Raw genomic sequence first — 14,768 nt, 5'->3', positions numbered from 1 at the left:
GGGAGGAGGTCTCCCAGCTCCTTCTTGGCAAGGGGTGCAAGGTGGCATTGGGGAGGGTGGGGGGGATGAAGCATTTGGGGGCCCCCAGGGACACAGACATCAGGGGTGCCCAAGCTGGGGTCTGCCTCCCCAAACCCCCCAGCCCCAAATCTCAGTGGGACCCATCCCTGCAGGTGGCAGTGCCAGCTGAGATCTCTCCTCAGGTGATGCAGGGATGTGGGGCAGAGCCAGGAGGGTGCTCCTGCAGGACCCCCTGCAGATGCCCACAGGCCACATGGGTTGGATCAGAACCTGGCAGGCACTTGAGGTTCTCCCACTTGATTTGCCCCTCTCTGAGCCCGAGCCAGACTGTCCCACAGGATGGGGCTGCCAGCAAACCCTGACCCCAGCTCCTGGGCCCCTTCCTGTGCCCACCCTGGCCTCAGATGTGGGGCTGGGACAGCCGATGTGCTGGCTGTGAGCTGGGTTGGGGTTTTTTTGTGTTTTTGTTTTTTTTCTTTTTGCTGTCGAGCCTTTTGGCACCCCAAAGCAAACATGTCATATCAACAGGAGGGACATGTTTTCAGGTTCCCCCCGCCTGCCCTTTGGCTTGGGCAGTCGCCCCTGCCTCTCACTTGCATAACAGCGCGGGGGGGAGGCAGAGCTGGCCCCCGGGGGCCACCGCACTGCCGGGCCATAAATAGGGGCTCGACGGGATCTGCGGCACTGCGGGACTGACTGCCCCATCGGCTCGGCTCCATCGGCTCGGCTCGGCTCGGCTCTGTTCTGTTCGGTCGGTTCGGTTCGGCAGGACATGCACTCCACGCTGCTCAGCGTTCTGGGGCTGACGCTCCTCGGGGCACTGCAGGCTCTGGGTGACATCCCCGTGCAAAGCGACTTCCAGCAGGACAAGGTGAACCAACCCCGACAGCATCCCCTGCCTGGGGGTTCCGGGGTGCTTCGGGGGATTCTCGCCCTGCGAGTGGGCAGGGATGATGTCACGGGTGGGCTTGGGGAGCCCTGAGGTCGGGGGCTCCAGGAGGGGGGGATGCAGGAGCCTGTGGGGCAGGGCCACCTCCTGTGCCATGGGGTGGGTGAAGAGGCATGGGGGGGCTTTAAAGGGGGACTGAGTCTGAGAGGCAGCACAAAGATGGGCCACGGGCCCCCCTCTCACCCCCTTGGACCCCATCCACCTCCAACCCAGGGTCTCCCAAAAATAAAAGCTGCTGATCTGGGGGGCTCCCCACACCCCTCTGTCCTCCCAGCCCTGGGTGCTGGTGTGGTCAGGGTGCTGGCACTCCCCTTCCTCCTCCCATGGAGGGCAGGACAGCCACTGTCTGCCTGCATCTTGGGGTCCTGGGCCCCCAGCCCTGGAGTCCCCCCCAGCATGGGTGGGGACTACACTGCCCACTCCTCCTGAGGGTCCCTGGAGAGGTTTGGGCAACAAAGCCACCTGGGAAGGTAACAGGAGATGGGGTGTCCTACAGGGATGGAGGATGGGATGGGATGGTGTGTCCTGCCAGGGTTGTGCCCACATCCAAGGCTGCCAGCTCCCCCAAGGGGTGCACTGAGCCTGGGATGAGCCCTGCTGGCCCCAGGGTCCCAACATGTCCCTGGAGATGCAAATGACATGTCAGAGCCAGGTGGTCCTCTCACCCCCTCTTGATCTTGGGGTAAAAAGATAGAAAACACCCTGAGTGCCCAGCAGTGAAGGGCATGCCACAAACCAGGGCTGTCCTGGCCACTGGGTTTTGTGGGTGTGAGAGTTGTAGCAGCTCCTGGGGGAATCAGGACCCCAGGCATATTTTTCTGCCATGGGCAGGGGAGGGGGAGGTGACCTGGGCAGGGTCTGGTGGGTGGCCAGGGGTTGAGGTTCAGGGTGTCCACCCAGCTGGGGACTGAGTGGATGGAGCCTGTGTGCAGTTCACAGGGAGATGGTACACGGTTGGCCTGGCCTCCAACTCCAACTGGTTCAAGGAGAAGAAGCACCTGATGAAGCTGTGCACCACAGACATCTCTGCCACTGCTGATGGGAACCTGGAAGTCACCTCCACTTACCCCAAGTATGGGCATGGTCAGGGGGTGGTGAGCAGGGGGTGGGTGAGCAGGGGATGGGTGAGCAGGGAGTGTTCTCCCATCCCAGGGGCTGAGGCAGTGGGCACTGGAGCATCTCCCCAGCCCCCTGACATCCTGGTGCTCTGCTCCCCAGGGGTGATGAGTGTGTGAAAAGGAACAGCCTTTACACCAAGATGGAACAGCCGGGGCAATTCAGCTACACCAGCTCCCGTGAGTGTCCAGCTCCCAGCTTGTCCTGCTGGTGGGGCAGCCCCTGACATGCTCCTGGCCCCCAGCCCATCCCTGCTGGAGCTCCACAGGGCTGGCTTGGTGTCCAGAGCTGAACTGTGCTCTCCTTGTCGCCCTCCCCAGGCTGGGGCAGCCAGCATGACATCCGTGTAGTGGAGACCAACTACAAGGAGTATGCCTTGGTGGCCTCCCAGATCACTAAGAACACTGGCTCTTCCACCATGGTGCTGCTCTACAGTACGTCTGCCCTGGGACCTCCATCCCACCCCCCCTGGGACCCTCTGGGGGATCCATCCCATGGGAGAAGGGCAGCAGCATCTCCCAAGCTGGGGTGACCCATGGGATGGCTGGGGCAGGACCCCCTTCCTGGTGAACTTGATCCCTGCTGGGCTGCCTGTACCCTAGGGCAGGAATGCCACTCTGGGGGGGTTTTGGGGGGCTGCCCTTCACCCTGCTCTTGGCTGCAGGCCGGACCAAGGAGCTGAGTCCTGAGCGCCTGGAGAGGTTCACCCAGTTCTCCAAGGAGCAGGGTCTGACAGATGAAGAGATCCTCATCCTGCCCTATACAGGTGAGAGCAGCCAGCAGGAGCAGCTGGGGGGGGGGACACACAGGGATGAGAGTCCCCTGGCTTGTCCCCACCTTTCTGTGGGGTCCCTGGGGGGGGCAGTGGTCTCCTATCCCCTGATCTTCACTCTTCTTCCTCCTGCAGACAAATGCATGGCAGATGATGCCTAGGTGAGTCCAGGCTTGGCTGGGGCTCAGACCAGGGTGGGAGGGCACTGGGGGATGCTCAGAGCCCCTCCACTGATCCCACAGTCTCCTCCCAGTCCCTTCTCTCACTCCCACTGGGGACCCTCCACCCAGTCCCCATGGGGTGGTTCTTTTTTCTTGCCCACCTACTTGGCATGGGGCTGGTGGGGCCAGTGTCCCCCAGTTCAGCCACTCTCACCTCCCTGTCTCTTCCAGAAAGATCCACCAGATGCTGCTGGCCGGAGCCCCAGGAACACCGGGAGCTGGTGGCTGCTCCATCCCATCCCATCCCATCCCATCCCATCCCATCCCATCTCATCCCAACCCATCCCACCCCACCCCACCCCACACCCAGCACTGCAACCTTTGCTCCCTGGCTTTGCTCCCCACACCTGTACTCCACTCCCCATTAAAGCCTGTATAAAACAAATCCCCTGCCTATGTCTGCTGAGTTGTCACAGGGGGAGCCCCAGTGAGGCCATGGGGAGGGGGAGGCCAGGCCCATGGCTGTGCCAGGAGCCAGGTATGTTCCCCTGCCATGGTGCTGCCTGGCCACCAAATCTGTCCGGTCCAAGGAGATGGGGTCTTTCTGGGGGAATTTGCTCCCATCTCCCCCCTTAGGCAGCTTGGGCCGCACCAGCCTTGCTGCCTCAGTTTCCCTGCTGGAGAGCAGAGTGGCAGTAGGGGGGGTTGGGCAGAGATGGGAAGTTGCAGGGGGCTCTCTCTAAAAATGTGGGGGCAGGAACCAGACTGCCACGGTGTACCCTCACTCAGGAAGTGTCAGATGTGGCTCAGCCCCAGGCCAGACCAGTGGAGGGGATAACTGCCCACTTCCAGCAGCCTGGGAAGCCACAGCTCCTTCTGGGAAGCACTGGACCACAGCTCCCCAACCATCCTCCTCCTTGAAACAGGATTTATCCCAGCACTGCCACAGCCAGGAGTGGGACACTGGAGGGGACCCACAGCCCCTACCCCCGACACACCACCGAGCATGGGGCATCACCCAGTCCCTGACGTGCTCTGCTCTTGCACAAGGCTGCATTCATCCAGCACTGGGTGATTAGAGGGTGAAGAGACCAGTGCTGATACCTGACACGGGGACAAGTTATCTCTCTGTTGTATAAGCTGTTGCATAAAGCTGGGGGGGCAGGGGGTGCTGCCAGCATGGGGGCTATAAAGAGGGTGCAAGGAAGGGGTAGGTCTGGGCAGCCTCTCCTGCCTGTATCCAGCCCCAGCAGTGAGGATGCCTGCTCTGCTGCCCAGCCTGGCACTGACCCTGCTCTGCCTGCTGCAGGCAGTGGCTGAGGTCCCCCTGCAGCCAAACTTCAATGCTGAGAAGGTAATGGGACCCCCAGGGACCCCCCCATCCCAGCCCTGAGCTGACTCCAGGACAGTTCCCAGGAGAGAGGGGATTTCCCAGGTGGCCAGACCCAGGTGACCCCTCTGCAGGGACACCAACCCCCAGGGTTGTGTGTGGCATTTCTCCAGGGAACATGGGGCAGATGCTGCTCCTCACTCCTGGCATGGGGGTGTGAAGGGTCTTCTGTACACTGGAGGGTGGCAGGTCCCCGTGTTAGTCTGGTTGGACCCCACAGAGGGTGGTAGATCCCCCACCCCCACAGGCTGTCTGGTCCCCCACAGTGAGTGGCAGGTCCCCAGGTCCCCCTGGGAGCTGGCAGATCCTGGTGGCTTTTCTAACCACCCCCCTGGTGATGTTGTGCTGCAGTTTGCTGGGATGTGGCATGTCACAGCTGTTGCTTCCAACTGCCCTGTGTTCCTGAAAATGAAGGATGACATGAAGTCATCCACTGCCACCATCAGCATCACATCAGAGGGGGACCTGGCCGTGACTCTTGTCTGGTTGCTGTGAGTACCTGCCCTGCATGCCACGTCCCTCCTGGGCCAGGGGCATCCCCTCTCCTTCAAGGTGCTGGGAGTGAGGAGCATCCTTCCCCCAGCCTCACTGTGCCTGCTCCCGCCTGCTCCCTGCTGCATTCCCTAGGCAAAGGGGGCTCTGCCTTATGCACCCCCCTGCTGCCCTCACATGCAACCTACCTGCCCACCTTTGCTCTTTTTTGTTTTCCCTCTCCAGGATGGGCAAATGCCAAAAGTTTGAGGTGCTCTTCCAGCACAGCAAGCAGGCCGGGCACTACCTGGGTATGTGGGGGTAGTAGGGATGGAAGCCATGGACAACCCAAAATGGGGGATTGGGAGGGAGTCACTGGTGCCCCTGGGGCTGGGGAGCTGTGGGAGGTGGGTTTGGCCCTGCTGCCTCCATCACCCAGGTTGTGCTATGGGCTCTGTGGGGCTGTTTTACATCACAGGGGCTCCCTTCTTGTACCCCCTCGGGTAAGTAGGGGGCTCAGGACATGGAGGAGCCTGGGCTGAGCCCTGCTGCTCACCTGGGCACCATCTGGGGTTTCTTTAGCAGCACAAGAGCAGAGGGAGCTGCAGGTGATGGAGACAGACTACAGCCACTACGCCATCCTGCACGAGGTGCAGCGGGGAGGGCAGGAACCCAGCACTGGGCTGCAGCTCCTCAGTGGGTGCTGGGATCATGGATGGGTGCCCTTGGGTCCCTTGGGGCCCAAGGAGGGACAGAGGCTCTGGTGGGGAGGTGGGGTTGGGCTGCCCACCATTGCCACAGGCCACCCCCTTGGCACCCAATGTGCTGCCACTTGGGTGAATGAAACCCTGCACCAAAAATAATCCCTGGTTGCTTGAGGTTTTTGAAAAAGCCCCCCTGACAGCCTGGCTGCTGCCCCTCCAGCTGCCCCAGACCACCCCAGATGGGGTGGGTCACTCAACCTGAGGGTCTTGTGCCCCTTTGCTACCAGTCCAAGGCAGCAGTGGGTTCCCAGTGTCCACCCTGCACCTCTATAGCTTTGCCTTTGCCCTGCCCTGGGGGTCCCATCACCGCCCCGTGGGAGCCAGACCCTGGGTGTGGGGACACTGCCAGGAGCCCCTAACCCACCAGCCCCTGCTTTGGCTGCAGCAAGGGACCAGAACGTGAGCCCCCAGCTCCTGCAGAAGTTCAAAGAGCTCATCCCCAGCATGGGCCTGGCTGAGGAGATGCTGGCTGTTCTGCCTGCATCAGGTGAGTGCCAGGAGGATCTGAGGTGGCACCCATAGCCCCCCTGCATTGGGAGGTGGCACAGGAGGGGCTCAGGGCACTGCTTGTGCCATGCTCACTCCTCCCTTTGCTTCTCACCAGATCAGTGCATGGCTGAGGGCAGCTGGGTCTCCTTCTCAGCATGACCTGAGCAGGGACTTGAAGACCCCCTGGGACCCTCCACCTGCTTCAGGTTCTGCTTCATGCTGGTTTTCCCCAGTTCTGTCCGTCTGTCCTGCCTCCCTACAGCTGCAGGGGCCAACCCCAGAGCCATCTGTCCCCTGGTGGCTCTGCTCCTGCTCTGTGGTCATCCCTCCCCCTCCTGTCCTGGACCCTCCACCCTCCCAAATAAATACATGCAGAAGCTGCCTCAGAGCTCAGTGATTTTGTTAGTGAGAGATGGGGCTCTGCCAGGGTACCCAGCACCCTGAGCTGAGGTTCCTGGCTCCCACCCTTCCTGTCAGCACCCTCAAGGTGTTGGTTGTTCCTTTGCTGGGTGCTGTGCTGCACCCAGTGCTGGGAGGATGGGGAGCAGAGGGTGGGGAGGGCAGAGAGGGGCAGCAATGTGGGCAGGGGGGGATGGAGCTGGGCTGAGCAGGGGTCTGTGCAGCTCAGCTGGGTGGGCAGCAGTTTGAGGAAGAGTTCAGCAGTTGGGCTGCCCAGCCCTGCCCGAGAGAGCTCAGTCTGCTGCAGGTCCCCTGAACACCCCCAAAACCCTGCTCAGATCCCCCAGAGCCAGCTGGCAGGAGTGGAGCTGCCCAGGGTGAATGTCCAGGAGGGTTGGGACCCACCCTTGCCTGTCTCCCACTCCCCTTGGTCCCTCCTCCTGCCCACTAGCCAAGGTAGGACCACGCTGCAATGAGCCCCGGGGGCAGCATCCACCCCCTGCTCCCCACGTCCCTGCTCCAGAGTGAGGTCACCCAGTGCCCAGCCAGGCACAGGGCTGTGAGGAACCTTTTGGGACTGTGACCCTGAAAACCTGTCAAGGGGACAAAGGACAAGACACGTCAGGAAGGAGGGGAGAGACATGAGCTCCATCTCCTGCCTGCTCTGCTCTGGGCTCATCCCTCTTTGGGGACCCTGGGGGCCCAGGGATGAGCCCGTGAGGGCACGGTGGGGACAGACCATGGCATTTGGGCACAACCCTAGTGGCACAAGATGCCATCTTGTCCAGAGGACAGATGACCCTTTGTCACCGGGTGACATACCGGGAAGGGCTTTGCGGCTCCTCCCGGCAGCCCCCAGGCAACCTGTTGGGAAACAAAAACCTCTCTTTGTTCTTTCGCAATTTGGGAAAATTTCGGCACTTGAGCAACAGTAACTCCTCTTCTCAGCCCCTTCCAGCACTTACGGGCACTTCCTTTCTTCCGGCTGTTTGCCCCGGGGCTGATTTCAGCCTTTTGAAACCCTCAGCCAACACCTTCCCGGTTCCCGTGTGATTCCGGTGAGGACAGCCCGGGGATATAAAGGTGGCAGCCCCGGCACCGCTCCCCATCCCTCGGGAGAAGGCAGAGGAGACTCCGGAGAGATGAGGACGGTGATGCTGAGCCTGGGGCTGGTGCTGCTCTGCTTGCTGAGTGCCGAGGCTGGGAATGCCACGGATGTCAGGCTGGATAAGAGCAAGGTGATCTCTGGCATTCCGGGGAAGGGAAGGGAAGGTGGGGATGTGGCCCCCAGCCAGCAGGGTGGGGACCGGAGAGGTGTTTCAGCACTGGGGACTGATGGGGACACCGCAGCCACCCCTGGGAGCTGTCACCCAGCTCCAGCAGAGATCTTGGTGCCCAAAGGGGATGCGGGTGTTCCCGTGGCCTGGGGTTGTCCTGGTTCAGTCTCCGAACAGGGAACAGCCTCTGCCTGCTCCTTCGGACTCACAGCTTTTCCCTTGCTGCCAGATCGGAGGGAAATGGTACATCGTTGCTATGGCCTCGGACTCTGAGGAGTACATCAAGAAGAAGGACAGCCTGAAGGTGGCGATGGCCAACGTCACAGTCCTAGAGGATGGTGACCTGAATGTGTCCTTTGCCATTCCCACGTAAGTGCTGAGAACTTTTCTCCACAGGCTTCATCTCCCTGGACCTTCACTGGTGGGTGCCCAAAGACCTGGGCAGGGGGTGAGGCAGCACAAAGAGCCTTGAGGTTTAAGAGGGGTTGGGAAGATCTGCCTCATGGGGACCCCATGTGTCTCCAGGGCAGAGCAGGCTTAGGGCAGCACCATCCAGGAGTGGTCCCACCCCACTGCTCCCAGAAAGGAGATAAGGTACCTTATGATTAAAACTTTCCCAGCAGCACCAACCTCATCCCAGAAGCTCAGAGCATGAGGAATGGAATAGCTGTGTGATCCCATGGAATGACCCTTGGGTGCTAGTGCTGTGCCCTGCCAGCACCCATTGCTCCAAGGATCCCCCCCTGCCCTGGCAACCACCCTTGAACCACAAGTTCCACATTTGTGGTCCAGCATCCCCAGGGGGTGGGAGGTCACCTCACCGCAACCCAATCACCCTTCCTTCTTTTGCAGCCCAGTCAGATGTTTGAAATTTTCCTCAATCTACAAGCCCACGGACATCTGGGGGTACTACTACAGAACGGGTGAGTGGGGTGAGCCTGGCCACAGGACTTCCCATCACCCCTGTCTGAAGCAGAGAGTTGTGTCCTGGGTATCCAACCCGTGGGGGTGTCTGCCTGCCCCTCCTGAGGTCCTGGGTGGGAGATTCCTCTCTGGCTGGGTGCCACACCACAGCAGACTCCCTGCTCCATCCCTTTGGGAAGCTGCTGTGGCATGGGACAGATTCAGACCAAGCTTAATGTTGAGGAAAAGCAGGACCATTCTGCCAAGAGGCTGAGGGGGATGTTCCCAGGGGATGAAGCAGAAGTGGCTTCTTACCATCCCCAGCCCAGTGGCCTGCAGTGACCATCCCTGACCCTCCTGTGGTCATCTTGTGTCCCTTGTGTCTCTGGCCTGTGGGCAGAGAGGAGCCTGAGCAAGAGGAAAAAACAGACAGATGGGTTGGGTGGGCCTGGCCCTGACATCCTGACCTGCACTTGTGTGCTGAGGGAGCCCTCAGGGGGAGGTCACTGATTTTTTCACTTTCCTCCACCTCCTTTTGCAGACAGAGGCAATAAAACAGTGCAGGCATTGGCCACTGACAGCAACACCTACATGATTGTCTTTGCCACCAGAGTGAAGAACGGGAAGACCCTGCACATGTTGAGGCTCTACAGTGTGTATCCAGGGGGGCTGGGGGACCTCCTGGGAGTGTCATGAACCACAGAGTTTTGAGGGTTTTGGGCTCAGCCCTCTCCCCATTGCTGCTCTTGTTGTGTTTGGGAGTGGGGTTGGATCTGCTGCTGTCCCTGTGTCCCCTGTCTGATGGGGCAGGGACAGTGGTTTGGGGCTGGCAGGGGGGGCTGGGGCTCAGGTTCCTGTTGCTGAGGTCCCATGGCCTTGATGGAATGGAAAAGCAGGGATCCTGCTGCAAGGGGGGCAGAAACTGTGGGAATGGGAACCAGGGGTGGGACAGGAACCAGGGGTGGGAACACTGTGCTGGCACCGGGACCTCTGCTTCATCCTGTTCCTTGGGAGAGGTGTCTGCTGTGCCCACCACCACTGGATCTCCACCAGTCCTCCAGCCCTCTCCCAGGGACTGGCATCCATTCTGTCCTCCTCTGCTGCCTAGGAGATGCAGGGAACACCTGGAGCTAATTCAGGTCCTTGCCTTTAGGCAGAACCGAGGAGGTGAACCCTGAAGTTGAAAAACTGTTCAAGAAGCTGGCAAAGGACAAGAGCTTCTCTGAGGACACGATCTGGAAGCTGCCCAGACAGGGTGAGCACTGCCAGCAGCATGTTGTGCTGGCCAGGTCCATATGGGGAACCAGGACATCCCCTTGCTGCCACCACTCTGTGGGCTGGGCTGGCAGGAGAAAGTGCTCTGGCTTGGCATGTGGCTTCTGCCTTGCTCAGCCTTTGCCCTTCAGTTTTCTGTTTGGGTGCTAAATGGGAGCAGGCAGAGCACAGCCCTGGACTCAGCCTTTCTCTTTTTTTTTTTTTTCACAGATGAATGCAAACTGGATGAGGCATAGGTGAGTTACTGCAGAGCAAAATGGTGTCTGACACATCCCAGATGGAAACTGCCCAGCAAGGGCCACCATGAGCTCCTTGAATCCCTCCAGGGGATGAGTTGTTCAGACCTGAGCTTGCATCTGGGAAGGACCATTCCCAGAGCTTGTGCCCTCTGAGCAAGGGCTCACGAAGCAAAACCACCAGTTCAGTGGAGAAACAGCTGTGAGCTCATCCAGCAACTGGCCAAAGGGACCTTGGGTCTGTGGACCAGCAAAACCAGCCAGAGGTTGGGTTGGTGTCTCATCAGGCACCATAATTGTTGTTGTCCCACCCTGGCAGGTGATGCCCACCACACTCAGGTGTTGGGGTTGGCTAGAAACCCATTGCTGGAGGTGGCTGGGGGGAAGGGAACACACTGGTCCTGGTGGAGAGCCCTGCTGGGTCCTGTCTCTTGGCCTCCTGATCCCAAATACTCAGCCCACTTCTCCTGACTCTTTTCTAGGATGTGGGGGCTGACTGGTGGATGTGCCAGCTGGGCAATGCAAGACACAGGCTCTGAAGCTCCAGGCTGCTGCTTCACTATCCCTCTGACAAGTCTCCACTTCTTTCAATGAACAGTCTCTCTTATTTGCCAAATAAAAAAGAAATAAAATAAAAAGAAATTCCCTCCAGAGTCTGGTGTTTGAAGGGCTGCAACCAGCACCACCCAACCCACCATCCTCTCTCACTCTGCTGCTTAGAATCATAGAATCATAGAATTAGCCGGGTTGGAAGGGACCTCAGAGATCATCTAGTCCAACCCTTGACCCACCGGAGCAGTTGCTAGACCATGGCACTGAGTGCCACATCCAGTCTTTTTTTAAATGTCTCCAGGGACGGAGAATCTACCACCTTTTGGAGCCCTCAGCTCCCCCTGAGACCCTGCATCTCCATTGCTCAGGCTGGGCCATGGCAGGGACCATTCAGGACCTCTCAGCTCCAGTGCTGGTGAAAGCTGGAAGGTCTGAATCCTCCAGCCCCAGAACTGACCCCACAATTCAAGCTGCACCTCACCAGTGCCCAGCATCTCTGCCCTGCTCCTGCTGGCCACACCAGTGCTGACACAAGCCAGGGTGCTGGTGGCCTCCTAGGCCACATTCTGCTTCCTCTTCAGCCACTGCTGAGCAGCAGTGACCACCCAGGGGCTTTTCCCCATGGCCACTTCCCAACTTCCCAGCTGCTCTGCCCCAATCCTGAAGCATTGCCTGGGCTTGGTGTGAGCCCCAGGCAGGACCCAGCACAGGAGATGCCCCAAACCTTGCAAGACTCCTCCCTCCTTGATGCTGCTGTCATTGTCCCCTCATTTTGCCACCAGAAACCTTTGCCATAAATTGTCATTGTCCTCCTGGAAAACTTGGGCTGTGGGCTATGTCTGGTTTGCCACTGTCTGTCCTTCACCTCCAGGGCTGGATTAATCTCATGACACCAAGAGAAATTCTCACAATCTTCTTCATCCTTCAGTGCTGACTTTGCTACCACTTTCCAGGCCCTTTCCTTTCTGCTCTTTCCAAATATCCTCCTCAGTGTATTTACATTGCTGCTTCACTTGGGGAGCAGCCCTGCTCCACCAGCCTCCCCCTGGTTCTTGAGAGGGAGCATTTAGATGGGTTTTGCACCCCTGCTTTCATGAAACCCCAGATTTTCTCTTTGTTTGCCTGCTTGGCTCCCCAGATCTGCCCAGCTGTAGCACCCAGCTCTGCTTGCTGGGCCTGATTCGTGGTTGTTCACAGCCACCAATCTTCTCCTATTGATCTTTCTATTTCTGCAGGATGACATTGACTCATGCCTGCTTTAACTGAAGTCATTTTCCCAGGCAGCTTTTCTAAAAACAGCCTATTTTTCAGGAGCAGGTACAAAAAAAAACCAAAAACCCAACCCATCAGCTCTCTTCATGCTGTGATGTAGGGAAGTGATAAGTGAGATGGCATAGCCAGAGATCTCTGGTATCACCACGACAGACAAAGCTGTGATTTATAACCTCCTTTCTCTCCTTCCCAAGATGATTTGGATCCAAGAAGATCTTTCCATGGTGCTTTCCATCCTCTTGTGCTGTGCTCCTTTTCTTGCCCTCTCCAGTGACATCCATTGCCTCTGCTTTGGTCACACGAGCTGTTTCTGTGACCTCTGGGGACATCTGCTGTCACTACACGCAGTGATTCGAGTTCCTCCAAACCAAGCTTTGCATGAGGCAAGAGTAGTTTATTTTTTATCCTGTTGGGGGCACTGGTGGATGAAAACCTGGACTGCAACTGGTCCAGAACCCCCCCCCCTCTGTCCTGGGATGCATTCCCAGCAGTGTGAGGGGACTGTCCCCCTCTGCTCCCCTCTGGGGAGACCCCCCCGGGGTAAAGCTGGGTCCAGCTCTGGGGTCCCCAGCACCAGAAGGACATGGAGCTGTTGGAGCCATTCCAGAGGAGATGCTGGAAGGGCTTGTTTGGAAATCAAACAGGAATTTCACATCCCTTCCCACTCCTGGCCCCCCAGGTGGGCTGAGCCAGAGCTGTCTGCCACCCCTGAGAGGGACACCTTGGATTTCACAGCCTAGAAGGGACCTTTGGAGGAGCCCAACCCCTTGCCACAGCATGGCCCAGGTGTCCTAGTTTGGGCCAGGACAGAGCTAATTTTCTGTCATTCAGTTAGTTGGCAGCCCAGCATTAAACTGTGACACCAGGTTACTCAGGCTTCATCCAGGAGAGCCTCTGGTGGGGCAGAGCAACCCCCAACCCCATCGAGGAGCCTCAAACCTGGCAGGGCCACGTCAGCTTCAATGCCTGGGGACCTGCCCTGGTCCTAGGGGTGCCAGTTAGACCTTGCCCTGGATGTGCCAAGTCCTGGCCATGCAAGGGCACCTTTAGGCTGCTCAGGGGCAACCACAGTGGGAGGCAGCATCTGTCCCCTGGGTGCAGACAGAGGTGCTGGGTCTGGTGACACAGGGGACAGGATCTGGAAGAGACTTTGCCCACTGGTTGAGGTTGTCTGTCACTTGTTGATAGGGACAATGCAGGGCAGAAGAGGAGCTCAGATCTTTCAGATTAAATTAGTCTTTCAGATTTCAGATTAAAATCACCGAGTTTATCAGGGATTTACATCAGCATAAACAGGACCAAGTTTGCCCCGATAACTCCTTGGGTTTGCCCAACATCCATCCCAGTAACCCGCTAGCCCCACCTTCCTGCAGGGCAAAAACCATCAGGTTAAAGACATGGTTACTGACCCAGGCATGGGCACTTGCCCAGTTGTCCCAGCACCGTTGCCCAGTGCTCTTACTGGTCCCAAGGGTGTGTGATAAAACTGAGAAGCAGCTAATAAGTAAAGAGCTGCATTAAATCAGAGAGCAAAGGAAATGCATGGTGTTTCCTTTGGAAGGAAAATCCCAGGCTCACCCAGGCATCTGGCAGGAGAAAAAGGCCAAGCAGTAAAAGGAAGAAAGAAAACTTTCAGACATCACTTCTGCTGGAGGCAGATGACAAGGCTGCAAAGAGCTTTGTCCCTAGGGCTGTCCCCACTCCCTGCTGTCACCCTCTCTGCCTGCAATGCTGCAGGAGGGCACCAGCCCCTGCCAGAGCCCAGCCTGGCAACCCTGGCACTCCACAGCCCCAGCCACTCACTCTTGGCAGACCTTGGCAAGGCACAGAGAGGGCTGACATTGAGCCAGGGCACCACTGACACTCTAACGGGTTCCCGACGGTGCCGGCGGCTGGGGCTGAGCCCAGGCCATGGGAATCCCTCCACCAAAAGCTGGGGACAGGAATGGCATCCCGTGTTGGCCAGCAGGATCCCAGACAGCACGTCCCATCCTGCATCTCATCATCCCACCCGTGCTAAGGTCTCGGGTCTGTGCCCAGAGCAGGATTTTGCCAAGCTGCTTGTCTCAGCATCCTGAGAAGGGCAACAGAACTGGGGAAGGGTCTACAAGATTTGATGTTAACTAACGTTGTCCATCCTGCCCAGCACTCAGCCAGCAGGATGCAAATGAGCAATGGCACCGAGCTAACAAGGGCCCAGAGTGTCCTGTACCAGTGCATTGGGTGTAGGATAAGCCCGGGACAGGTGGCCTAGATAAAAGCACAGAGTAATTTTGGTTGGAGAAGACCTTTCAGATTAGGTCCAACCATTAACCCAGCACTGCCAAGGCCACCACTACTGCATGTCCCACAGCACCACATCTCCACAGCTTTGAAACCCCTCCCGGGATGATGGGGACTCCAGCCCTGCCCTGGCCAGCCTGGGCCAGGCCCTGACAACCCTTTCCAGGGAGAAATTGTTCCCTAGCTCCAACCTAAACTTCCCCTGGCACAACTTGAGGCCAAAAATTCCTCTTGTCCCATCCCTTGTTTCTTGGGAGCAGAGCCCGACCCCCCCTGGCTCCATCCTCCTCTCAGGGGGTTGCAGAGAGCCACAAGGTCTCCCCTGAGCCTCCTCTGCTCCAGGATCAGCACCCCCAGGGCTCTCAGCAGCTCCTGGTCTGCTGTGTGCTCCAGACCCTTCCCCAGCTCTGTTGCCCTTTTCTGGACATGCTTCAGCCC

At 58.5% G+C, this 14,768-nt stretch overlaps 3 protein-coding genes across 4 annotated transcripts; all 3 read left to right on the top strand.

Moving 5' to 3' along the window:
• Nucleotides 1-643: 643 nt before the first annotated feature.
• Nucleotides 644-3,464, top strand: LOC103526490 (lipocalin). Its single transcript, XM_030461388.1, has 7 exons — nucleotides 644-892; nucleotides 1,903-2,042; nucleotides 2,189-2,265; nucleotides 2,407-2,520; nucleotides 2,751-2,852; nucleotides 2,994-3,019; nucleotides 3,251-3,464. Exons 1-6 carry the CDS (start codon nucleotides 794-796, stop codon nucleotides 3,017-3,019), a joined length of 558 nt encoding a protein of 185 aa, XP_030317248.1. The 5' UTR covers nucleotides 644-793; the 3' UTR covers nucleotides 3,251-3,464.
• Nucleotides 3,465-4,236: 772 nt separating this feature from the next.
• LOC115599263 (lipocalin-15-like) lies at nucleotides 4,237-6,325 on the top strand. Of its 2 annotated transcripts, none has more exons than XM_030461340.1 (6): nucleotides 4,237-4,373; nucleotides 4,761-4,900; nucleotides 5,127-5,191; nucleotides 5,466-5,576; nucleotides 6,030-6,131; nucleotides 6,249-6,325. In XM_030461340.1, exons 1-6 carry the CDS (start codon nucleotides 4,278-4,280, stop codon nucleotides 6,290-6,292), a joined length of 558 nt encoding a protein of 185 aa, XP_030317200.1. In that variant the 5' UTR covers nucleotides 4,237-4,277; the 3' UTR covers nucleotides 6,293-6,325. The 2 variants fall into 2 exon arrangements, with proteins under 2 accessions (XP_030317200.1, XP_030317199.1); XM_030461339.1 differs by having other exon boundaries at nucleotides 5,463-5,576.
• A 1,285-nt stretch (nucleotides 6,326-7,610) lies between these two features.
• LOC103526489 (extracellular fatty acid-binding protein) lies at nucleotides 7,611-10,869 on the top strand. Its single transcript, XM_008491568.2, has 7 exons — nucleotides 7,611-7,770; nucleotides 8,039-8,178; nucleotides 8,662-8,732; nucleotides 9,254-9,364; nucleotides 9,866-9,967; nucleotides 10,198-10,223; nucleotides 10,706-10,869. Exons 1-6 carry the CDS (start codon nucleotides 7,675-7,677, stop codon nucleotides 10,221-10,223), a joined length of 546 nt encoding a protein of 181 aa, XP_008489790.1. The 5' UTR covers nucleotides 7,611-7,674; the 3' UTR covers nucleotides 10,706-10,869.
• The last annotated feature ends 3,899 nt before the right edge of the window (nucleotides 10,870-14,768 follow it).

The sequence above is a fragment of the Calypte anna genome, chromosome 17 (genome assembly GCF_003957555.1).
Source record: "Calypte anna isolate BGI_N300 chromosome 17, bCalAnn1_v1.p, whole genome shotgun sequence".
NCBI lineage: Eukaryota > Metazoa > Chordata > Aves > Apodiformes > Trochilidae > Calypte > Calypte anna.
The sequence above is the reverse complement of the archived record's forward strand: the minus strand, read 5'-3'. Positions and strand labels throughout refer to the sequence as shown.

Coding starts and splice junctions, on each gene's coding strand:
- LOC103526490 (XM_030461388.1), top strand. CDS start 794: ATGCACTCCACGCTGCTCAGCGTTCTGGGGCTGACGCTCCTCGGGGCA. Junction 2,266..2,406: donor ATTCAGCTACACCAGCTCCC/GTGAGTGTCCAG, acceptor CGCCCTCCCCAG/GCTGGGGCAGCCAGCATGAC. Junction 2,521..2,750: donor CACCATGGTGCTGCTCTACA/GTACGTCTGCCC, acceptor TCTTGGCTGCAG/GCCGGACCAAGGAGCTGAGT.
- LOC115599263 (XM_030461339.1), top strand. CDS start 4,278: ATGCCTGCTCTGCTGCCCAGCCTGGCACTGACCCTGCTCTGCCTGCTG. Junction 5,192..5,462: donor GCAGGCCGGGCACTACCTGG/GTATGTGGGGGT, acceptor GGGTTTCTTTAG/CAGCACAAGAGCAGAGGGAG. Junction 5,577..6,029: donor CACTGGGCTGCAGCTCCTCA/GTGGGTGCTGGG, acceptor CTTTGGCTGCAG/CAAGGGACCAGAACGTGAGC.
- LOC103526489 (XM_008491568.2), top strand. CDS start 7,675: ATGAGGACGGTGATGCTGAGCCTGGGGCTGGTGCTGCTCTGCTTGCTG. Junction 8,733..9,253: donor GGGGTACTACTACAGAACGG/GTGAGTGGGGTG, acceptor CTCCTTTTGCAG/ACAGAGGCAATAAAACAGTG. Junction 9,365..9,865: donor GCACATGTTGAGGCTCTACA/GTGTGTATCCAG, acceptor CCTTGCCTTTAG/GCAGAACCGAGGAGGTGAAC.